We start from the raw sequence: 24,799 nt of genomic DNA on the forward strand, positions 1-24,799 counted from the left end.
GCCTTCGCCTCCTAGTGGACATATATGATATAGCAAGACCTCTTGAGAAAGGTTTAGATGTTTCCCACAGCAACGAGGGGTCAAGCTGAATTATTGGATAAAAAAAAAAAAAAAGACTGGGACTCCTCTATAATGTAAGATACAAATCTAGTTGTCTAGTTTGGTTGACTGGGTTCCTTAAATTGTATTGTATGGACACAGCAGCTTTATCAAAAATAACTATATTTCCTATGGAGCTAGAGATAACTGACTGCAGTATAGTTCTTGGAAGTAATCAATCCTAGTGTAGGATTTGTGAACATTTGAAAATAAGTATATTATATCTCCGCCACATGCTGGGGTTTCCATACATCTATATAGTCTAGGTCCTCGCACAGTGCCGAGACGATTTTAGCTTAAGGTGAAAGAGATGGTTTACCAGGTGGAGATTTATCCATAATGGGAATCAAATGACAATATTAGAAACACGTTTATTGGAGCAGATTTTCACCTTGCTGAAAGAAGTAGACAGATTACTTAGGTATCCAGGTGGGTTGTAAATATTCATTATAGTGATTTCTCCCCCATAGAGTACACCTCTCACTATCACATAGCATCCTGCTGTGTCTTTTATACAGTCTAGAAGTTTGAATGGTAAATTTCTCTGGATTAAGATGGCCACACCTCTGCTCCTTGAAGTAAAAGACGAAAAATAAATCTGTCCAAAACCTTGTTGTAATTTCAAATGTTCAGTGTCACTTAAATGTGTTTCCTGCAGCAACGCTACATCAACACATTCCCTTTTAAGATAAATAGGACCTTTTCTGTTTGACAGGTGTGTTAACACCTTTCACATTCCAAGTGCAGAGCTTCAGCGCTGACATGGTTACGAACTATGAAATAAAATAATGCCTGAACACGTATCGCCTGAAAAGTCATCTATTAGTGAGCCAAATGGAAACAGAACACACACAATAACAGTTGTAACACAAAACAGTGCATCTAAGGCACATTCTGCCTAACATTGGCATAAAACGTATACAGTCCTTCTCCTAAACTTAGAGGAACTCAAGTGAGAGGGTTTTCTAGCAACTAAAGAAAGTCACTTTTTTCTCTCACAGCAATGTAATGTTATGGGAATATAACACATTTCCTGAATCCTTTGAGTCCTGTGAGTTCCTTCTGAGTTTTGCCTCTGATATTCTGTTACAGGGTTAAAGGAAAAAACATGTCAGGTGAAAAACGGGTTAGTGTGTCCTTGACCTTTTGAAGGGCTAATGTTTTTCCACCTTTAATGTTACCGACAAATACAATTTTGGTTCATGCCCCATCGAGTATTTGAACAGAAACTATTGGGATATGGTAAAATGATTTTCTCTTCCTAACCTATATTTGACTATAATCCTTAATTGAATATGCCTTAGTTATAAAATGCAGTTTACTTATTCACAGTCAAGGCTGTTGGGGAAAAGGAAATTTGTTTACATAAAAAAAAAAAATCACACGCATCTTATAAAATTGGAAAACGGCAACAAGAAACTTTATTCAAACATGAAGTCACGCAAAGCGCAGTACTCATTACAGCTGAACACAAAAATACCTCTCTCCAAAACATGTTTGTGTTTTAATCAGACAATCATTACAAAAAAGTTCAGAGGATTACATCTGGATCTACAGTGTGTCAGCATCACTTAGAAGAAGTCTGCTGCCAAAGGACGTCGCTTAGGTGTCACTTTTGCACTTTTCAAACCCATTTTTCTTGTCTTTTTAATTTTGGTGGCGTTTGGCGTGGGCGGAGACTTTAAGACACCAAACTTGGGCTTCTGCTCTGGGTCAAAGGGCACTCGTGATGACCCGTCAGGACTCACCAGCAGGCTGCGATCACTCTTTCTAAACTCTGTACAATGACATAGAAAAACACAAGCTGTTAAAAAACCTCAAGTCCTTTTTTTGCCTTAAATAGAGGAATGTTAATCTTCAGAGGGGGAAGTAATGAATGACCAATATTGAACCGGACTAAAACTTAAACACTTTGTTTACTTGTGCCATTAACTGGTTTTCAAAGTATTTTTCTCCTTTGTTTAAAAGAAGTTTAGTGTGTTCGATTCGTTTTTTTTTGGTATCTCCTGATAAGTCCTGATCCATTTGCAGAGATAATAGAGCTGCACAGGCTGCAGCTAAACCAGCTCTGTGTTGGTGTACAAAGTGGTTTAATGTTTGTATCCTTTATAAACACTGATGAGTGTTTTCGTAAACCTACCAACAATGTTCACCTGCTCGTGTCAGTGTGTAACTGTATTATCCTCTGTAGGACCTTATCTGACATCCTTATGTGACAGAACCTTATTTCTGAGGAAATGGTCAAGTTAAGGGCTACTATTTTAATTAGGTTGCGGTTAGAGTCAGGTATTAAATGGTCAGGGTTAAGGTTAGAGAGGGCTGTCCAAATAAGTCAATGTAGCATCCAAAGAAGAACAGCTGCACAAAAGAGATACTGAAACAAACAGACAGACATACAGTACAGTGCAAATATGCATGTGTGGAAAATAATGCAAAATAAGGCTTTCACAAATAGGAATTATATATACATTACTTACATACATATACATACTTTTCTTTGGTAGATGACTGAATAAATGAATAGACATATGTATATGTTTAACAACAACAGTTTAGTTTGTAAACTTATTATAAAATGGTAAATAAATTATCCTCAGCCAAAAATAGAGTTTGTTAATTTGTCAGACGTGGAGTTGTGTGTTGACAACACTGCATGCTCACACTAGTACTGTTAGATTTAGCTCTGGCGTCTAGCTCAACGAGCTGAGTAGGTACTACGCGATGATTGGTCAGACGTCCGACACAAACCAAGCCGAACAGTGCCGAACTGTAGGTCAGATAAAAGTACTTAACAATCCTAAACAAGTGGCTGAATCTCCAACAATTAACAGGGAAAAGTCTGGTGTATTGTGGGACAGCACCGCTGATTGTGAGCAGCGAGCTGCATCACAGACCCTGCCGCTGTTAATATTATTATTATTATTAACTGATTCTAGTGATTTGATTCAGTTACACTGAAAACAACTGCTTTAAAAGTCACTAGTCTGTGTGTGTGTAAGGCACTGAGGTTTGACACAGCCGTGCAGTGATGACTGCACACATTGAGTAGGTACTTTTTTTGTAGTGGAGATGCAACCTAAACTGTGCCGTGTCGTGGTGAGTTGAGTAGAGCCGGTGGAAATAAACCAAAAGTCTTTGGTTCTTTTAATTGTGCAGATTTTGGCTCACATTTAAGAACCCAAAATTCAGTATCTCAAAAAATTATAATACACCATAAGACCAATAAGGAGGTGATCAGTCTGTGGCACTGCTGAGGTGGTATGGAAGCCCAGGTTTCTTTGACAGTGGCCTTTAGCTCATCTGTATTTTTGGTCTCTTGTTTTTCATTTTCCTCTATGGGTTTCAGGTCTGGCGAGTTTGCTGGCCAGTCGAGCACACCAACACCATGGTCATTTAACCAACTTTTGGTGCTTTTTGCAGTGTGGGCAGGTGCCAAAACCTGCTGGAAAATGAAATCAGCATCTTCAAAAAGCTTGTCAGCAGGAGGAAGCAGGAGGAGATGCAGTGACTTTGGTTTTCAAAAAACACAGTGGACTAACACCAGCAGATTAAACTGTGCCCTAAATCATCACAGACTGTGGAAACTTAACACTGGAGTTCAAGAAACTTGGGCTATGAGATTCTCCACCCTTCCTCCACTCTAGGACCTTGGTTTCCAAATGAAATACAAAACTTGCTTTCATCTGAACAGTCTGGACTTTGGACCACTGATCAATAGTCCAGTTCTTCTCCTTAGCCCAGGTAAGACGCCTCTGACGTTGTCTGCGGTTCAGGAGTGGCTTAACAAGACCAAAACAAAAACTTGTCCAAATTCCCTGACACATCTGTGTGTGGTGGCTCTTGATGCCTTGACCACAGCCTCAGTCCATTCCTTATGAAGTTTACCTAAATTCTTGAATGGATTTTGCTTGACAAGCCTTTCAAGGCTGCGGTTCTCTCGATTGGTTGTGCATCTTTTTCCTTCCACTCAACTTTCTGTTAACATGCTTGGATACAGCCCTCTGAACAGCCAGCTTCCTGTGAAGGGTGTCAATGATTGTTGTCTTCTGAACAACTGTCAGATCAGCAGTCTTCCCCATGATTGTATAGCCTTGTGAACCAAACTGAGAGACCATTTTGAAGGCTCAGGAAACCTTTGCAGGTGTTGAACAGCTGATTGGCATGTGACACCATAAAGTTACAATAGTGAACTTTTTCCACCACATTCTAATTTTTTGAGATACTGAATTTTGGGTTCTTGTTAAATGTGAGCCAAAATCATCAAGACAAACTACTTCAGTATGTGCGTATTGAATTTATATAATACACAAGTTTCACTATTTGAGTTAAATTACTGAAATAAATGAACTTTTCCACGATATTCTAATTAATTTATTTATTTATTATTGTAATTTTGAGATACACCTGTATATATACACATATACATACATAAAATTAGGGCTGCAACTAATTATTTTCATAAATGATTAATGTGTTTATACACACAAGCAGAAAGACAGGAAATAAATATCTTACCAGCTGTTTTGTTATTCTTGAGACCAAAGGTCACCTTCTTAGATTCCGATTTGGGGGTTCGACTTGTCTGTGAAATGCAAAGTAGCAAACAGTGAAATACTGTACATTATTACAACATTACAAGGAGAAAATGGCAGAGCTCCACAAAATACAAGTACAATCAATTTGGAAATTTGCTGTAAAGCTTGATACAGGGTTTGCCTTTGAAAATAAACAATTTTCAATAAGCCTACGTAATCAACTAAACACCAGGGGCCTCATTTTATAAAGCTTGCATACGCACAACAGGTGGCATATGCCACTTCCTACGCAAACCATGGGATTAATATAAACAAATTTGACGGGAAACGTGTGGACTTTTAGGGAAACTCTGACCCATGTGTATGTCACTTTCATAGAAAAGAGGAGAAACTATGACTGATGGCAGGAGTAATAACCAGAAGTGGTTACAAATGACTAAAACTGTGTAAAAATAACTAAGATTATTACTTAGAAGATATTATCTGCACACACGGACAGATTACGTTTTAACGGATCTAGGTTTGTGTGCTTCAACTGAGAAGATCAGAGTGATTTTTTTTATAATGATGTTGTGATTCTAATGATATTTTCATGTTTTGAGTTGAATTTTATTCCAGCATTATACAAGTTTTTTTTATCTTGAAGAATGTTCACAGTCATTAGATTAGGCACTATTCCAGATGCATTATTATTATTATTATTATTATCATCATCATTGTGCAGAATAGTTTGAATCCGATCAGCTTCATTTGTGGGAATTAATCAGATGTGGAGGGAAAGGAATGTGATCGTAAAGCACAATGACACAAAATAGTTGATTTGTCTCTGCTAGAGGATCAGATACATGGAATGACTGTGTGAACGTCCTTTTCTTTCTTCTCATGGTGTTTTCCATGATTTTCCGGTCACTTGCGATCAATGAATATTGATTGTGAATTATAAAGAGGAGTATGTCTTTATGCACCAATGGTCAATATTTCACACAAAAAAAGAATAGATTCACAGGACTTCCCACAAGCTTGATGCTCATTCATGTCCAACTGGTTACTTTGTTAATGTATTTCGTCAAATAGTGACCCCACCTTAAGAGACTGGATTGTGGGGTACAGTTATATATAAATAGTAGTATTAATGTAAGTAATAAGTAGGGCTGCACAATGTATCGTTTGAGCATAGCCATCGTGATGTGCGTTGTTTTCTCTTTTTTTTTTTAGAACATGTCAACTTTTGTCTTGGTACAGAAAAGCATCTGCTCTGTGCGCGCGTTCTCTCTCAGGGTCCCTCCTAAAGACGTTGTGAGAAGGAAACGCACAATTCTGCTGTACAAGTGAGATCCATTTAACTGTATTTACTGCAGGCGGAGACACACAGAAGCGCAGTGGGAGTGCAGCGTCACAGAGCTGTATAATAGGTTTTGTTTTCTCCTCTCTTTATGTTTTTTTTTTTAACAGCGATCTTGTTCAGTCCCCATCTGGTGAGAATTCTTATGTATTTTAATATCACAATATACGTTGCAAAAAATAAATAAATCGCAATGTAAATTTTTTCCTATATCGTGCAGCCCTAGATTTAAGTATAATTTTTCTGATACCAGTGCTTAAATGATACTTTCAAAATAGTAGTAAAGATTAAGACCAAAGTGAATTACAATAATTTTACAGTAAATAACTTGCCTAGCTGGTCAATAACTTTTAAATTTAATAAAAAAAATTTCTGTGCCTATAATTTTATCATGTTCATTTTATCCTTCGCTGCTAATAGTACCTTTTTAATTGATTTAGTGACTTAGTCACTGCTATGTACTCATTTACTCTTTAATTTCATCTGTCCCTATTTACGTTTTCATTTTTCTTATTGCCTTACTCTTTTAAACACCAGCTATATGTCAGTTGAGCTGGGTGGACTGGTGTTTATCAAAGTCTGCACAGTCCCCAAAGGATAAACTATGCTGTTCTGAGCTATTGGAACATTCTCTATTTCAACGTGTAGTGAAGCTGTGGCACAGATTGTGTTTGGAGCTAAATGTCCACGTATAACCCAGTTCAAAAAGAGGTACAAACAGATTTTTACCAGGTACAGAGATTGAGTATTTATTTACTTGTTTATTCACTTTTTTTTTTTCTATTTATTAATTTATATTCTTTAGGTGTATTTTGTTCTTATGTTGTTGAGTGGGGGTTTGCACATGTGTAAATATGTAGGAAAAGGGGTAGGACTCATATTCCATTTCAAACATGTTTTGTTTTTTTTCACCATTTTGACTGCATTTTTCTTTTTCGTATTGTATTCTGTTCACATGTTCGAAATGTGTTTTTATCGTGTTCTTATGTACTGGCCTTCATTTGTCGATTTGTTTTCTCCCCATCTTATATGATATGCCATGTTTGTAGTCGAGCTGTGATGTGCAAACTGTTGCTTGCATACTTTGCTTTCAACTTTTTTCCCGCCATCTATTTTTGTAAAATGCTACATGGACTGACTGTAGGCTAACATGACAAGCTCAAAATAAATAAAACCACCGGACGCTCTTTAATCTATGTGTCTCTTGTGGGTTGGTCTAATCCAAAACACTGGAAACAAGGGGGGCGTTCTCTGAAGACACGCTATTACCTGTGAAACAGGGGTGCTCTGAAAACACCCTCATTAGCACATTGGGGGTACATTCCTCCCGATGAAATTAAATGACCCAAGAGTCGACCAAGAATTTGAGTCGAGGCAGAACGTATCGACTCATAAATCGACATGATTATACGCTGCATTCAGTCAACAGCATCATGAGAGTTCTTTTAAATAATTCACCTAAACCTGTTTCCGTGTGGATGGCCCCTTGGTGTGGTTCACAGGCACACCAAGGGGCTGCTCTGATGTGTTGACATAAGTGCCTAAAAGAGGATGCTCTGCGACCCACATGCCCAGGCTTTCAATTTAAGCAATGACCTGGAATTTTGATACATGTGACTGTTTGTCTCACCTTTTTGCTGGACAGTGGGGTGCTGGAGCTTCCCTTGGTCCTGCAGAAGAGTGGTGTTGGGGCCACAGTGTTGCTCTGAAAGGTGATGAAGTCTTTCTTCACCTTTTTTTTCAACTTTTTGGTGCTCAGAGGCGTGGGTGGTTCTTCAACATCCTATGGTGTGAAATCATTTAAGGGGTCAGTGTGAGCAGAAAGACAGGCACTTTACTCATTGTCACCTCATCATAGAACCCGTTCATTACTATGTGATCACAGGCAGATCGTACTTCAGGACAGAACAGTCTCAATCAGTTCTGAATGCGTCCTCACATCCAATCAGAGACCACATTCAGAGGTGATTTGAGCACCAATGTGGTTACATTCCTGAGCATGCACAAATGCAATTCAACCACAGCGAACGTGAACTGATACGCAGTTTATCTTTACACTAATCAGCATAATAAGAGGGTTTTTTTTTCCTCTCATATGCGTGGTTCAAACTGCATGTGTAGCTCCGTGTAGCACGGGTGATGTGCCTGTGTTATCATTTGCGCCCATGTTAACAAATACTAGTCTATTTTTGAGCTCAGGAGTATCGCCAATCTTTCACATATGACAGTCATGATGTAAGTGCTTATTTAAATAAGAGTGTGGACAACAGATACTATCATATGTAGTCAAAGGAGAAACATACAAGATGCCAGATGTGATAGGATCACAGAAGAGGGATGTTAATACCAGGTCAGAATGGAGTCATAATCATTTTAACTCACTTACATTTCCAGGTTTTTCCTTCTTGGTAAGAGTTTCTTCTGCAAAGCCATTGACTGCTGCATTCTTCTGTGCAGATGCTACGACCTCATCTGCCTCAAACTCAAACACCACAGGAATCCTCCTCTTCTTTTTGATTGGTTTCCTGGAGGAGCATACCTCGCTTTCAGTCTGGGGGATCTCGGTGTCCACACTGTCGACCATCTGCACATGGGTTTCACCTCTGATCTCCACTGCCTGCACAGGTGTCCTTTTCTTCTTGGCAGGTTTTGTCATGATGATATCTCCGTTAGCATTCACCTCCAGCGTGGCTTCTTCTTCTTCTTCTTGCTCTTCCAGTGTCATTTTGGTTTTTTTTGTACTCTTATTGCTTTTGTTTTTCACTGGTGTTACAGTGTCGCCATCTGCAACCGGGGAAACTACAATTATCTCATCAAGCTTTTGCTTGCTCTTTTTCTTTGTTTTCTTTTTTAACGGCAATGCCGTTTCATGTTGTGAAGCTTCAGTTACGATGTTAGTCTTGGTTAGTTTTCCCTCTAACTTGACCTGTGCACCAGTCTTGAGGTTTGCAAGAGCAGTAGCATCGGTTGGCTTTTTGGTGATTGTGTCATTTTCTGCTGAACCTTCATGGTGTACTGATGTAGTATCATTCTTCTTTTTCTTCTTCCGTGTGACAGGAGTGTCTGTTTCAGTGGAAACTTCTGAGGGTGTTGCAGCAGACGGCTGCTGCTCTCTTGTCACAGCCTGAGGCTCAGAATTGTCCCTCTTTTTCTTCTTTGAAGAAATCTGTGTTTCAGATTGGTCCTCATCAGTGGTGCAGGCCTTTGATTCCTCATTTACTGTGACTGACGGCTGTTCGTTTGCCTCCAAGTACAGAGTTTCTGGCTCAGCCTGTAAAGTAGCTGCCTCTGTGTCTTTTCCACTTGAGATTGAGTTTTGTGCAACTGCTCCCTTTCCTAAATCGTCTGTTTGTGAACATTGTGGACTTCCTTCAGTCTTTTTAATCTCTTGAATTGTACTCTGAGCTTGAACCACTCCTGCTTTCTTCTTTTTTCTTTTCTTCTTTTTCCCCCCTTCATTAGCATTTTGGTCAATTTGTTCTCCATCTTCTTCTTCCACATCTTCATTTTGTTCAGTGAGGTTGGATGCCTCTGGTTTCTTCCCTGAAGTGGCAAAAGACACAGATCAATAAGTCTCAACAAACAGATTCATTAAAGAAGGGAAACAATTCTCATTAAAGCAATACAGGGCATTATTTCGACCTTAACAAAAATCCATTATAATAATTTGACTGTTTTGACCACCAGAATTCTGCTTGGTTGATACAATGCTTGTTTTAGTTTAGGCAAGAAAATTTAACTTAGTAAACACTAGCAGAGAAAAGCAGCTACTTTCGGTGATATTCATGGCTCCGTGTGAAAGTACAGTGTTTTGTTTTTGTGTCTTGTGAGTACTGTACAATATAATCCTGCTGTTCCGGGTAACAAGTGTATATAACCACCCGTGATCATGGAGCAAACACCGGGTAAAACTGATGGATGAGCCATTGTTGGAGGTGGAGCACGACATTTGTTGAATATAGCCGCTGCTTTTGGTAAAATAAGAGACTTATGGTTTAGGTGGTGGATATTCTGATGGTCATTGTTATGTCATCAGTTGTTTCACTCATTTGAGTTTGGCTGTTATTCAGGTTGTTGTTTGTATTATTCAATGCATGACAACGTGACTGTACGTTAGCTGCTGGTTTTTAGTTAGCAAGGTTGCTAACAATGCATAATTATTTTTTATAGTTATATATATATATACACATACATATGTACATACATATAACTATAATTCCTCCCACAAATATGACTATCTATAACTATTTGGTTTTAGTTTGGTTTTGACTTTGTTTTTAAAATGAGTTTGAATTCATTCTTAGAGCTGGTTTTATTTTATTTTTTGTAAATGTTTAATTTTAGTTTTTCTGTAAGAGGTTCAAAAATCCTAAGTCATCCTAAGTATTGTCATAAAAATCCAGCTAAAACTCTGCCTGATAAGGTCGAATTCAAGATGGATGTATGAATTAACTACGCAACACAATCTGCCTTTGCATCGTCAATTCATGGTTTTATCACTTCTCGTGTGAGAGAAGTCATGTGGCAAAATTGATCATTTTAGTTTTCGTTATATAACAATAACATGGGCCATGGGAAGCCCGTGGAAAGGGAACTTGACTTGTAACCTGAGGGTCGCCGGTTCAAATCCCCACCTGGCCAAAAAAGGGCTGGGTACCCCAATGCTCCCCGGGCATTACTCAGTGTGGCAGCCCACTGCTCCTAATTCTAGGATGGGTCAAATGCAGAGGAATACTTTCCCTAAGGGGACAGCAATGCACATGCCACGCATCCAGTGTGAACAAGGCATAAAACATCTAATAAAACATTGTTTCAGATCATCGCGAGAGGATTTTCTCCATCTGGACTTCTCTGAATTTAATTTCAATACTGCTTTTTTTCAACAGTGTCTGTCGGCCATAGTCTTGTGCCTTAGTCCTTGTAGACTTATGTGCAGCTCTTTTTGTTTGTACACGTATTCGATCACTCTTGTGACGGTTATTAAAGTTCACATGGGACCACAACTATTTCAGCTGTAGCTGTGCACAAGCAGCACATAAACACAACTTTAACTGTGCACTACTTTATTACTTATCTTTACTGCTTATTGGTGTGCTATCTAATGGTTTTATTACTGTTAGTATTGTTAGACAAATATTACTTCTTGTACATCTTTACATTTCTTTGCTGATGGGGTTCCTTCCTGCTCGTTCATGTGACGGCGTCTTTTCTTCAGCCTCCTCCTGCTGCCAAACATTTCATCATCCTCATCTGTGGAGACCTCCTCTGGATACTCATTCCGAGGAAGGATGCCTACGAGAGAGATTCCAGAAAGTTCCAGTCAAAGTTTTCTATTTTGATGTTTTGGATATTTTTGTGACACAAATTTTCTTCTTCACATTAATTTTAAATTATACTTCAGAGAAAGGCTTCAGATACACACATGTAAACAGTACTAAAAACATATACCTATAGATTCCTGCACGATACAGTGCCATCAAAAAGTATTGGAACAGTGAGGCATGAGATAGCATTATTTGCTCACATAAAAATGGGGAGGTTAAAACAAAATGCTATCTTCTATGTTGTAAATGCACATTAACTGGGCTAAATTACGTTAATGTTCAACTAAGGTAACATTGAAGTGATAGGAAATTAAATGTTAGCATGTCATTTGCAACTGTCTACGATTAATATATGATTAACCCACCTTTTTTTAGGATTTTTAAATCTTTATAGCTGATCTACAGTTTGATATTGTTTGGTTTGATTATTGTGTCTGACTTGTTGCTCATGCCTCTTCCAGTGACGGCACTCTGACCAATCAGTGGCCAGCAGTCTGACAACGGCACATATAGCATCAGCTCAGCTCGCTTGGAACCTCGCAAGAGCAGGTACTAAAAGCAAAATAACTGTGCTGTGACAGGACCATGGTTAGGGCCTGAGGAAGGTGGCGATAAATCTGGGCCCGACCCAGCCAGTCTCAGTTTGGGCTTGGGCAGAGATTCCTAACTCTTTTTGTTTGTATGGTTAGTTGTTTAGGATACAACCTCATTTTCAAACTTATTATGGATGAGTGTAGTAAGACACAATCTACTTTTAAATAATAGTAAGTTAATGCAAAATGATGTGCAATGGTTAATTCTTAAAACGTTGAATGTCAAATTAATACAAACTAATCCAAAGGTTAGATCATGGTGTCCAAGTTTTTGAATTAATTTGTAAAACCAAGAAAAAAAAAGGATTGATCAGGTCCTACCTTCACTCAGGTCCCGCAGTCTGAGATTAGACACATGGTGAGAGAGAGAAACAAAAATCATTTGTTAGTATCGGTTATAAATAAGGATTTTTTAACTTTGGTTTTCAAGGTTGTTTATCTTTTTCTTGTGCATGATGTTTTTCTCCTGTACTGAAAATAATGGGACCAACACTGCTGACACACCTATGACCTTTTATTCAAAATTCTATAATATTTCAAACGTAGGATGTATCTCACATTCAAACTCCTAAGTGCCTATTTAAGTAGTACCCCTTAGCATCCAGCAGAGGGCACATGCAACCATATCAGATGATTGTGGCAGCATCTTAGAAATGCAAGTCTACATGAGGGAGTCTTCTCTCTCTCTGCAGATTAAAACCCCCTGCTTTGGTGGAGTGCACAAAGTAACAGTGCAATGAAACCTGAAATTATTCACATTTTAGCTGAAAAAACTGAATGCCTTTAGTTTAACTATGTGTTCTTAAGCTCTTTATTCTCACATCTGCGTAAACAAGTGTAAATCTATGAAAGATTTATCCCACAACCCTCTTTTATATGGGACAAACAATTGGGCCAGACCTCCATAAAGAGGGGGTCCCTCTCATGAGGTAAGGCTTTTTGTCAGTGAGTAAATGCCCCCGCCCCCTCACCCAACATGTTCATGAGGTGACAGACACAGAGTTATAGCCAGAAGTTAGCTTAAGGCATCATAGAGCAGCTCTAAATCAGAAAAGGGAAATAAACAAACTACAATTTTAGTTTTATGACTGCTGCTTTCACAGACAGACAAACTACTTACACTTTGATGATTTTGTAGAGTTTCTGTCTATTGTGGCTCGGTGTGCTGTTCCGACTGGCCAACTTCAACAACTTGTCTGCCAGACCTGAATAATCAAACTATAAAGCACAAAAGGTTCATCACATATCATCCAATCACAATCAGTCCTTTTAGATACAGCACTGCAAAAGTCTAAGGTCACCACTTGCTTTGTTGTTTCAGCAAAGTTTTAATTTAAAGTTGAATTAATGGATGTAGAGACAAAAGCTCTCTTAGGGAAGACATGGTTTTAAGTTGCATTACATTAGTTGATTATACATATATATTTGACCCAAATTGTCTATAACAGAGTTGACTGATTTTTCTGTTAGGGCATTGATCTTCATAATAAATATTCAAAGTATTACAGGTTTAAGATCAGCAAATACTGAAAATGTTAAATTTAAAGTGTGCTCTATGAGAATAAATAATGTTTTTTGGAAAAGAATCATTCCTATTTTTGTTTTCTTTCTATGCTTGAAATGTACCCCCACTTCTAGAATGAGCCATGTAGGTATATAGATTAATATTCATGCTTCAAAGAATAAATCAATTCAGAATCTATCTAAAAGTTATAAAAATATTTAAGAGGATCTCATCAAACATATCAACAAGGCTGCATGCCCCCCATCTGATGCAGACAGACTAGCCTTTTTTTTCTTCTGTGCACCAGCACGTCTCTAGCGCAGCCTGGATCATTTCTCTACACGCTGCTTTATCCCCACATCCAAGTAATGTTCTTTATGACGGGGATCGAGTGGGTCAATTGGTACCGGGCCGCACAGAAAGAATACATAACATTATTATTTTTGTTTTATTTTTTTATGTGATTCTGAATGTTTTATTTTGAAAAATTACCAGATTCTCTCCGCCACATCTGTCTATGTCACGGTCGAAGAGGAAGATTAACTGCTGGAGATCGCAAAAGTATGTTTGAGACAATAACTCTGCCGGTGTTCTGGATTAAAGTCATGACAGAATACCCCGAGATCACCACACCACTGAAAACCCTGTTGAAATTTCCGATATCCTATCAGAGCGGGTGCTGCTGCTGTTGACGAAGCACCCGTCTCCTGGCTCGCGTCATCTGGGTCCTCCGTTACCAGCTGCTGCGCAATCAACAGGCGGGACTTCACATTTGTCCTTTGGTCAGCGGGCAGCATCCGCAACTGGTTCAAGGCCATTTTTTCCCCCCAATGCATGCCATTGGTGGCTGCGCTCTGTGTGGTATCTTTGGCGCGATGTTACGGGGATGCTGCTAATAAATTTGGATACACAGTGGATTCACGTTTATTATATTTAGAAAACACCAGTTTTTATGCCGGTCGTATCATTTTATTTTGTTGTATTTATCCGCCGCACATTAAAAGACAGTCTGTGAAAATATTGTCTGACATTAAACCGGTCCGTGGTGCAAAAAAGGTTGGGGATTGCTGATCTATGATACATAATTTAGTCCAGGTTTTGTTTTCTTATATTGGAAGCAGCATTACTTGGAAAGCAAATTTGGAGCAGCTGCAGTGTTGTAACCAAAAAACAGGAACATTTAACAAAAATGAATTAAAGACCTGCAGCTGACAGGTCAAAAACATACATCAGCATGGAACTTGATTGAAGGGTGTAGTTAAATGGTATATGGTGTCTTTATTTCTTGTCTTAATGACCAAAGTGCTAATTTTTACAGTTTTCCACATGTTGCCAGCACAGAGCAATTTGGAGTTAGGCGCCTTGACTAGAAAAAGAAATAAAAGCTTCACCTGTAGAACGGGACCAATATCATCGTCGTAATGAAGCTCTGTGTCCGAGTCTTCCATGTGAAGAAGCTCATCCTCATCATCCTCATCATCCTTGTTAGATTTACAACCTGTAAACAAAGTAAAACTTCCATCACTCCAAAACAATTATGCAATTTAAAGCTGCAGTTCACATCTTATCTTCATCTTAAGTTGTGTCCTTTATCTGAAAACAAGCGCTGTGTCGACCAATACCATCAGAAGGGATGGAAACCAAAACTCTTTATCAAACAAAAGATAATAATTCATGACTGTGACTAATCATGTTTTTAAATGAAGGATTTTAAAACAAACTATTCAATAACTAAGTTTATTTGTACAAACAAATATTTTAGTGCCTTTCCAAAGGATCAGATTTTGTGTAAGTTTTCCTTTCAGTTTTTTGAAATCACATTAATTTGAAAGAATCATTTCCAAAATATATTGATCTTCTAATTAACCAAAATACACACTTGTTTACCATTGAGCTGCTTCCCAGTTGTTTTCTTACAGAGCGGTTTGCTCATCGTCTCTTGGACCTCCTCTTCACAATCATCAGAAGCCTGTCCAGAGTCTGAGTCCTCAGCTGCTTTCATCTCCTTCATCAACTCTTCAATGGCAAAGGGAGCCTGTTCAATAATAGTGCTGAAGATGTTGCTGCAGATGGCTCCAAAGAGAGTACGACTGGTGAATCACACATCAAAACAAAGGGTCATACATTTACATAAACATTAATGCTGCACTGTGTTGCAGTTTGTACAAGGTTTCTAATTAAATAAACTGTAGAGACCTTAAAAGGTGTTTTGAAAAATTGGGCTGGCTCTGCTAATCTACAGAGAAGAGGGTGCCTGCAGTGCCGGAAGCAGTAGTTTCAGGCACCAGTAGTTTTCTTCAAGTAATTTGAGTAATTAAAAATTGCATTAGTGTAGGGTAATACCGAGGTATTTTATAAAATTTGATCAGTTACACAGTGGTATTTTTTATGCATGCACGTGAGTGTGTCAGTAAGAAAAAGGGAGAAAGGGAATGCAGTTCTTGATACTTTCTGCTAATATGGTGTGGTAAATTGCTCATTGCTGCCATTCCTGCATGTGTGGTGCAGCAGTGAAAAGGGTCACCCCCCCTCAAACAGTGTTTGGCTGTGCTACATGAATTTCTTTGTATACCGCAAGACTGGTATATAATAAATGGAATATCATATAAATACCAGTTAGTAAGTAAGTAACATTGCAATTAAAGCAACAGATATACAACACTTACTCTTTGGTTTTGGCTGCTGTTTTGCAGAAAGGCTCAATGAACAACAAGTTCTGATCAGCTGTGAGCTGTGAAAAGAAAAGAGCAAATCACACCAATTGCAGTGTTTATTCCCTCATGACCTTATACTCAAACAGCTGGTTATCAAACCAACACAAGGTAATTCTTCTGATCTTATAATTACTTTGTCAGGAGACAAAAACTATTTGAATCCAAAGGAAAAAGTCTAAAAACGCATATCATGTGACCATTCAGGTAGGATGGGCATGAAAGTGCCAGGACTCTGCAGTTCCTTAATTTTTAGAAAGTACAAGTGATGAGAAACAATGGTAAAAATATGAATTTTGTTATGGCTGGGCTAGAGTTCTCAACGGGCCTGAAAATTACAACCCGACCCGAAACCGAACCACACCCGGCCCGAAATCCTGCCCCCCCATTTTCCCATTGATCAAAGCGTGGTGTTTCCTTTGCAGCGGGACCGGGTGCTGCTGCTGCTGTTGACACAGCACATGTCTCCCGGGTCACGTTATCTGGGTCCTCCGGTACCACAGGCGGGACTTCATGTACTCTTGTACATGTTCCCTTTGGAATCCGCAACTGGTTGAATTTCGGCCACAGGAATGTTAGTTTCGTGGAGATCGATTATGGATCCCCCCCCCCCCCCCCCCCCAACTGGTGTGCATGCCGTTGACACACAACTCTGTGCAGCATCGTTGGCATTTTGCTGGCAGTGATGTCTGAGTGGTTCTGCCCATAGCAGCTCAAGATGCAGAGCGGGATATTTGTCCCTCCAGTTCACGCTGAGCATCATAAAAGGGCTCCAAAAATGACACCAACGTGCCCAAAGTATCGGGGGGTTACGCACGCAGCGGCGTCAGGTCTGCCCCTCTCCATCAAGCAGGCAGCCATTACTCTTAACCACACGCGAACAGCGATGATTTACAACAAACAACATAATTTACAACCTGCAAGAATCGTGTTTCACGCGGGTTCGGTCGGCCCGACCCGTTGAGAACTTTAGGCTGGGGGATAAATCAATTTTATCGATAAAATGTATTTACTCCTAAACTTCCACCACTGACACTCCCCTTGGGCTCCCATAAGGAGATAATATCCCTGGAAGTTGGGACATTGTTTCAAGCGAGTAGAAATGTTGCTGAAAACATATTTCTGCTGTTTATTTTTATGCTTGTTCTAGGGTTTTGTTTTCTTGCACATTAACTGTAAGAGGAACCTGGTTTGGTTTTAAGAGGGAAAATATAGATGAAAATCATCAAGTTTGGAGTTTTTGTGGTGAATGCAACATCAAAATGCTATGGCTCTTGTCCTGTGATATTCTGGATTAGACTTTTAAAATTAATAATCTAGAGCTGCAACTAACAGTTATCGAGATAATTGATTAATCTGACAATAATTTTTTTTCTTTTAATCAATTAGTTGTCTAAAAAATGTTTTCCATGTTTAATAAGTCACAAATTACTTGGTTTTAATGATTTCTCCTGTGTGTGATTGGTTGTTTGTCTCCAGGTGGCTCTGTGATAGACCGGCGACATGCCCAGTGTGTACATCGCCTTTCTGTCAGCTGAGATTGGCACTAACGCTTGAATAGTGTGATTTGGTGGATTTTCCCTCTGAAAGATATAGTTCATAAAGGAAGTGTCATTCTTAAAGCCAGCGGTGAGTGTTGTACCTCTTCTGATCCCACAGTTGCCAGTTCAGTCAAGTAAAGGTCGAGGATGTGGAGCTGCAGCCCACAGGGCGCTGCACTGTCGTGCTGCAGGAGCTCAGCTGTGAGCAGCTGCACAAATCTGGCAACACCACTGAGACCAAAGTGGGAAAAAAGTTAATTAACATGAGAACATCACACAAACAATGCAATCAGAGATGGCAGACTTCACCCCATTCACACATCAAGCCTCTGTTGGTCATACAGGCAAGTGCGGAAACACAAACAGACAGACACACAGAGCCACTAAAAACAATACTTCACTCCCTACCTGCTTTCCCAGTTTTTCCTCTTCAGCATCTCAAATGTTTGCCTGAACACGAAGCGAACCAGCTGTTAACAAAAAGGGAGAATATGTCTCTGTCATAACAGATAAATTGTTTCACTGTAGCATAATGTTATTTACAGAGCACAGTGAACCTCAAGCATAAATATTGTTTATACCAATATATATATATATAAGCTTAAACTTTTCAAATGTGAAATTGTATCACTAGAGCTGCAACTAACAACTATTTTATTAACCTGTTGATTTACTCGAATAATCAGTTAGTTGGAAAGAATTGATAAATGTTCACCAGTTTCCCAAACCTCGAAATGATGATCTCAAAATGTGGTTTGGGCAAAACTAAATGTATTCAGTTTTAATGATTTGTTTGGTGTGTGTGTGTGTGTATACATGCATATCTATCTATCTATCTATCTATCTAAAATATTTATTAATTATTATAATATATTATATACACACACACATACAACATAAAGAGCAAAAATATAGTAGTGGCATCACAGGTAAATAAAAAAAATTGTTTATGGTTTCATAAACAAAATACTTCCATTATGGATACATTTTTCACAAGACACCGTCATAGCTTTACTTGAACTGTAGATGAAATTGTAACTCTGCTAATCTCCTTAAATGGGGAAAAGATGATGGTCTACAACATCTTTCCAAGTTTCGGGAAATTCGGTGAAACTCAACTTTGCCTCCGTTTTCACCTTAGGGGGGCGCTATAGAGCCCTTGAGCAATGCACGGGTTAGGGACCTATGCCAATATCGCATTTTCGCAAGACCTGACCTCTATGCCCAGTTTCAGTTGTTTTTATGGATGGGAACACCCTCAAAAATGACCAGAAATTAGGAAAAAAATAATAGGTTCCTCGCACTTGTGCTAGGAGCCACCCCGGGCCCTGCCATTCGTGGCTTGGGCCCTAATTAGGACAATTCTGTACCTTTTTTTTTTTTATCTTATTTTGCTGTTATGGCTGGGACTGTGTGTACTTAACTCACTTAAAGGCAAGGCATTGCAATTATAGCATAGTATTATATTATAGATATAGATTAAAAAAAAAAAAAAAAAAAAAAAAGATAAAATTCATGCTTCAAAGAATAATCAATTAAATCAAATCAAGAAGAATCTATGAAAATATTTAAGAGGATCTCATCGAACATATCAGACGAGGACCCATGCCCCGTCTGGTGCAGACACGAGTCTATTTCTTCTCCGTCTCTAAGCGGGCTCTCTGTATCCAATGCAGACTGGATGATTTCTCCATGCGCAGCTTTATCCCCACATCCAAGTAATGACCTTTATGACGAGGATCGAGCAGTCGCAATGAAGTGCAAGGGATCAGAGTAGATCCCCTGCAAAAAAAATGTGATGCCAAAGTAGTTGCTTTAATGCAATTTTTATTTAATATGACCACATAGTGGTCATACACAGTTGTAGACGATCATTTAAATTATAAACCAGTTCAAGTTTAAAATATCAAAATGCAATCGCAACCAGACATTTTAAAGTATTTAACAAGTTGGAGGGTACTGCGAGTGCACCTTGGCCTGCATCCATGACCTTTTTGTTCAGAAGACAAAATATGACTTTATGTTGTTTTGAGGTGACGATGGACAAACTCAAGTGTCCTCCAGTGAGCAACAATTACAACACCAAAGAATCTGAAATATGGCAGGCAGAACCTTTTTCTGGTTCTACACAATAAATGGTAAAGTCATAAACATATCTGAAGACTCAGATGATAGCTTGGCTGTTTCATTTCTCACAAACCTGAAAGAACTTGTCCATCCGCAATCTGTCGATACCAGTCCACTCTCTCTTCATGGTCTGCAGGAAGCTTTCCAAGTATAGAATCTCTACATCCAACAACACATTATTTTTGTCATCACATGTATAGAGGCTTTTTATGTACCATGACCTGATTTTAATTCACATGGGCAATAATAGTAATGCCCGAGTGATCTCATCACAACTCCAAGTACAGTTAGGAATATACCCAAGATGTGTTTAGGACAAATCTGAGATGAGACAAAATATGGTCTTAGATTTTGGATATTGTCATATCGTGATATGGTAACAGTGATGACTTTTCCTGATTTAAAGGCTGTTGCATTGATAACCATCATATTTATAATATATGCTGATTGTTATTTACAGTATGTGCATAGTGAAGCAAGCAATATATAGGATTTATAGATTGTATCAGTTTCTACATTTTTATATGACCCATATCTGATCAAGTATCAGACAGATACTGACCGACACTATAAAAAGGATATTGTGGTGGGAATCTTGTTCCCTTTCATACAAAAAAAACCTGACAATGCCAACAGGTGGAGTAATTTGATTATTCCTGCAATGAATGACTCTTTCAGCTAAGCCAATTAAATTCATAATAAAAAAAACAAAAAACAGTTTTCGGTATGAACCGGTATACCAACCAGCACTACATATTTGTAGGCATATGAGGCTCTTTAAAGTCTCAGATGATTCCCATTCTTGAAAAGGCTTTCAAGTACTATAAATGTTTGCGATTGATGGTGAGGTAAGGACACACATTCAGGACACATTTCAATATCAGGTCAGAATGTGGGAAAATTAAAAATCATGTTAGAAACTTACGTCCATCTAGATCATGGAAGCTGTGAATCAAGGAGGAGATGTGGTTTGACAAATCCTCCTAAAAAAATAAAAAATAAAAGTATACATTATAAGACCGCATGGGAGAAAACGGAGGTAATTGAATGAACACATTGGTTATTAATTTTGGACATGCACAGATTCAAATGTCTGGCTTTATGGTGTACAATAATCACATGTAATCCAAGCTCTTTTTATAGCCATGTCTCAAAAACACAGAAAACTCACAAAATGAGTGTTGAAAAGAGGAGCATGGCTCATTCATCAAGGTGAAAGCAACAACATTTTCATACCAAATGTAAATAATTAACAGCATTATTATTGCTTGTTTTATTTCTCATCTGTGAGTGCACACTAGGGATGCACGATGTATCATTTGATCCTCGTCATCGCAATGTGTGCATGTGCAATAGTGACATCCCAGGACGTGCAATGTTTTCTCTCTTTTTTTTTTTAAGAACAGGTCAACTTGTTTTTGCTTCAAAAAGGCATCTCTGAACCAGCTCCTTGCTCTGCGCTCTCTGAGATGTAACAGTCACAGCCGACTGTGTGTGGAACAATCACTGATCTGTTTTGTTTATTCAAGTAAAAATAAGTTTGTTTTCTCTTTTCTTTATGTTACGAGTCAACACTTTTTTAACCAGCAATCTTGTTCATTCACAGATTAGGCCCATCTGGTGAGAATACCTGTATTTTTTAATAGGCAATGTCAGTTTTTTCCAATATTATAAAGCCCTAGTGCATACGGTCTTCAATCTGACTGCGATCTGTCCAAAAGTATCTTATTGTTATTGTCAAAAGAGTAAATATCACAGGCCTGATGGGAAAATTAACCACATTGGAATGGGCACTCGTGCTTTGCTGATGAGTAGGTCTGGAAACAAGCAGTGACAACATTTACCTGCAAACGCGGTTTGTCCTGCATCCACAGGCAGTAGAAAAGTCCTTTCCATAGCTTCAGCAGTTCATCACTTGTGAATCCACCTGAGATCATGATACAACACATTTATTGACAACTGAGATGCGGCTACATTTAGCCAATGAAGCTAACTGGTAGTCAGCTGTAAAATTAGCTCCCACCAAATAAAAATAAATGGTAGCTTACTTAAAACGGTTAACTGTCGCATTTACCTGACACTGTTTTAAAACAAAAGTAAATATTTCGTGTATAGCTTGTATTTAACCTGGAGTTGACAGATTACCAGTTAGCAGCTGGCTAACAGAAACACTAGCTTACTTGTCTCGTTCTGTGATCTGACATTGATGTATTTCCTCAGTTTCTTCAAAGCCTTGGTTCGGGTGGGTTTCTCGTTTGCGGCTAGTTTCTGTGCGAACTGGACCTCGGGCTCCAAGATCAACGACATCCTCTCACCATTACACGTGGAGACACTTCTCGTTCCTCTGCCACTTTGCTCCCACGTCTCCTCGTGTGGCGCGGGCTGATGGCGTCACAGAAGCGTGGAGTCCTAATTATTCGTCACGTGGCACGGATGTATTATAAGAACTGGATAGAGCACCGCCCCCTCTGCCTTGAAGACAATTTTGTCATGGTGGCCACTCGTGGTACTGCAACAAAAAATACTCATGCGCCCGAAGAAGCAATTTTCCCATTAACCACAATAGTAAAATAGACGCCTATAAAACTGTTCACAGGACACCTCGAGACATGGACATAGGCATGTATAGATCTTTATATTCTATATTTTACATAGAATATAAAATAGAACTGTACGATGTGAAAACATTATGAGAAATGTGAATAAATGAAGGCAATGATGGGTTTTCTTTTACATTCTTTTAAATATTACATCAAAGCAGGTTTTAGTTATCTATTCATTGCTCATTAGGATTTATTTTCAAACTTATTATCGATGTATTAACAAGCTACATAAAGTTACTGATAAATGTGATGAACTGATGAATTAGAGTGAAAGAATCTGGAGTTATAAAATTACGTTTAACATGTTGTTATTGTTCCTAAAAATATGATTGTGAGTCTGCAGGTTTTCTGGCCTGACTTTATTTTAATATTTTATGATTATTATATTTACCATACATTGTAATTATAATGATAAGTTAGCTTTATTTGTAAACCACCTACAAAAACAGTTAGAAATGTGAACTTCGAAATTGAAATCATATTTGTGGTTAATATTCAATGGAATGTTTTTTTTAATCATCATAAAAGTATTTAATGTTGTCATTATTTTCTTGGACAATAATATATAAAATATAAAGTTCTTTGACAGCAACATTTTCTATTTTACAGAAAATGCTCTATCCAGTTCTTGTCACGTGGATGGAAAACGTTTTTTGAAGTACAGGAAATTATGTTTATCTGCAACTTTACACCACATGACCCTACCATGGTATAATAGAGCATTTTCTCCCATAAAATGCTAAATATAAAATATGGATACCAATTAGGTCTGTGTACTTTTTGACCGTTTGTGCACACACACACACACACACACACACACTCACTCAATTCAATTCAATTCAAGTGTAAAAAAAAAATATTATGTAAAATACACAAAACAATATAAAATTGTATACAATTCATTAAATACAATAGGTGAATACACAAAAGATCAGGAAGATGTGAGTGTGTGTGTGCGTGTGTGTGTGAACAAATACAGTCAAAATAAATAATTCTAGAAGAGGATGCTTGCCTTTGGAAAACTGACATTACGTGTGATTCAGACCTTTATGAGCTCTGTGTTTGACAATGGAAGAGCATAATCTTAATGTTGTTGAAGCTACCAGACTGTACAGACTGCTGAGGCCCACTATAAGAGCACACCTGTCAGAGCCAGGTGATTAGTGAGATGATGAGTTAGATCCAAGGATGGAAGGGCAGAGAAATTTCTTCACCTCTGAGCAAAAATGAGATTATTCATGTAAATACCCTGAAAATCAAAACTGACTAGACTTCAAACTCAGTAATTGTTTGAAATGTTTTGAGTATAGAGACAAAACAATAACAAATACTTTACTGATACAATAAAGGTGTGCACTATAAGTAGCCTCTCTGGTCCTCTTTGATTTACATGTCCAGCACCAGAAATCAGCATTCTCTCACCAAATATGATTTGACTGTGAAATAATAAGATTAACATCATATTTAAATTTGAAAATCAGTTTGATATAAAATATTTTCAATTCAATTCAATTCAATTTGTATCATAACATACATTATCTCAAGGCCCTGTACATTGACAACATCAAGGAGAGCAGAGAACCCCAACAGTTCACACAATGAGCAAACACTAGGCATCAGTGGAGAGAAAAAAACTCCCTCTTAACAGGAAGAAATCTCTGACAGAACCAGGCTCAGAGATGTGCAGTCATCTGCCTCGACCGGTTAGGGTGAATTTGAATACAAAAATAAAATATTTTATAAAAAATTCCACTACATCACAACTTCTCTAACAGTACCTCGGAGTAAAATTACAATTTAAAACAACAAAAAGGATCAGCATGTGCATTAAAAACATGAATGCATGACTTTGCTTCAGATTTTGCTATATGGAACAGTATAGGTTCAGTCAAAATAACTTGGAAGTTTATTAACTCCTCTGTAAAGAACTTGAACTTTTTGTGCAAAACTGCAAAATGTATCAAAGTATCTGTAAAGTAAAGTAAGTATTTTCAAGCATGTAACATTTTGGAATTATTAGGACATTTGGTGAAGCCACAGTTCCACCTTTGTAGTGAAAACACACTCAAATCATCTGTCAGGTGTCTTAAAGTGGCGGCCGGGGGCCACATGTGGCCCTCCAATCGATTTCATGTGGCCCTCCAAACAATAAAGTTGTAACAAGTCATTTCTATAGGTTTTTATTTTTAAATGAATAGATTAATTTTGCATCATAAATATGTTTTTTTATTGTTGCATATTAAAACAACCACTTATATTTTGAAATTATCCAATCCAATCCAACTTTATTTGTAAAGCACTTTAAAACAAACACAGTGGACCAAAGTGCTGTACAGAATAATGGATAAAAGACAGAAGAAGTAAAAGGCAGAAAAGCTTACACGAGGCAATAGAGTACATATAAAAAAAGGAATTAATAC

At 38.1% G+C, this 24,799-nt stretch overlaps 1 protein-coding gene across 1 annotated transcript; it reads right to left on the reverse strand.

Moving 5' to 3' along the window:
* Window positions 1-1,489: 1,489 nt before the first annotated feature.
* LOC131455246 (ribosomal RNA processing protein 1 homolog B-like) lies at window positions 1,490-22,173 on the reverse strand. Its single transcript, XM_058622779.1, has 16 exons — window positions 21,957-22,173; window positions 21,621-21,703; window positions 20,702-20,759; window positions 19,850-19,935; window positions 18,058-18,119; window positions 17,751-17,880; window positions 16,064-16,128; window positions 15,285-15,487; window positions 14,789-14,895; window positions 13,014-13,111; window positions 12,215-12,234; window positions 11,134-11,268; window positions 8,363-9,519; window positions 7,607-7,759; window positions 4,615-4,681; window positions 1,490-1,876 (listed from the first exon to the last, which is right to left on the reverse strand). The coding sequence occupies exons 1-16, from the start codon at window positions 22,081-22,083 to the stop codon at window positions 1,671-1,673; spliced, it is 2,757 nt and encodes a 918-aa protein (XP_058478762.1). The 5' UTR covers window positions 22,084-22,173; the 3' UTR covers window positions 1,490-1,670.
* Between the last annotated feature and the right edge of the window lie 2,626 nt (window positions 22,174-24,799).

The sequence above is a fragment of the Solea solea genome, chromosome 2 (genome assembly GCF_958295425.1).
Source record: "Solea solea chromosome 2, fSolSol10.1, whole genome shotgun sequence".
Lineage (NCBI taxonomy): Eukaryota > Metazoa > Chordata > Actinopteri > Pleuronectiformes > Soleidae > Solea > Solea solea.

Coding starts and splice junctions, on each gene's coding strand:
- LOC131455246 (XM_058622779.1), bottom strand. CDS start 22,083: ATGTCGTTGATCTTGGAGCCCGAGGTCCAGTTCGCACAGAAACTAGCC. Junction 13,112..14,788: donor ATATTGGTCCCGTTCTACAG/GTGAAGCTTTTA, acceptor TGTGCTTTATAG/TTTGATTATTCAGGTCTGGC. Junction 4,682..7,606: donor CCCCACTGTCCAGCAAAAAG/GTGAGACAAACA, acceptor TGCATTTCACAG/ACAAGTCGAACCCCCAAATC.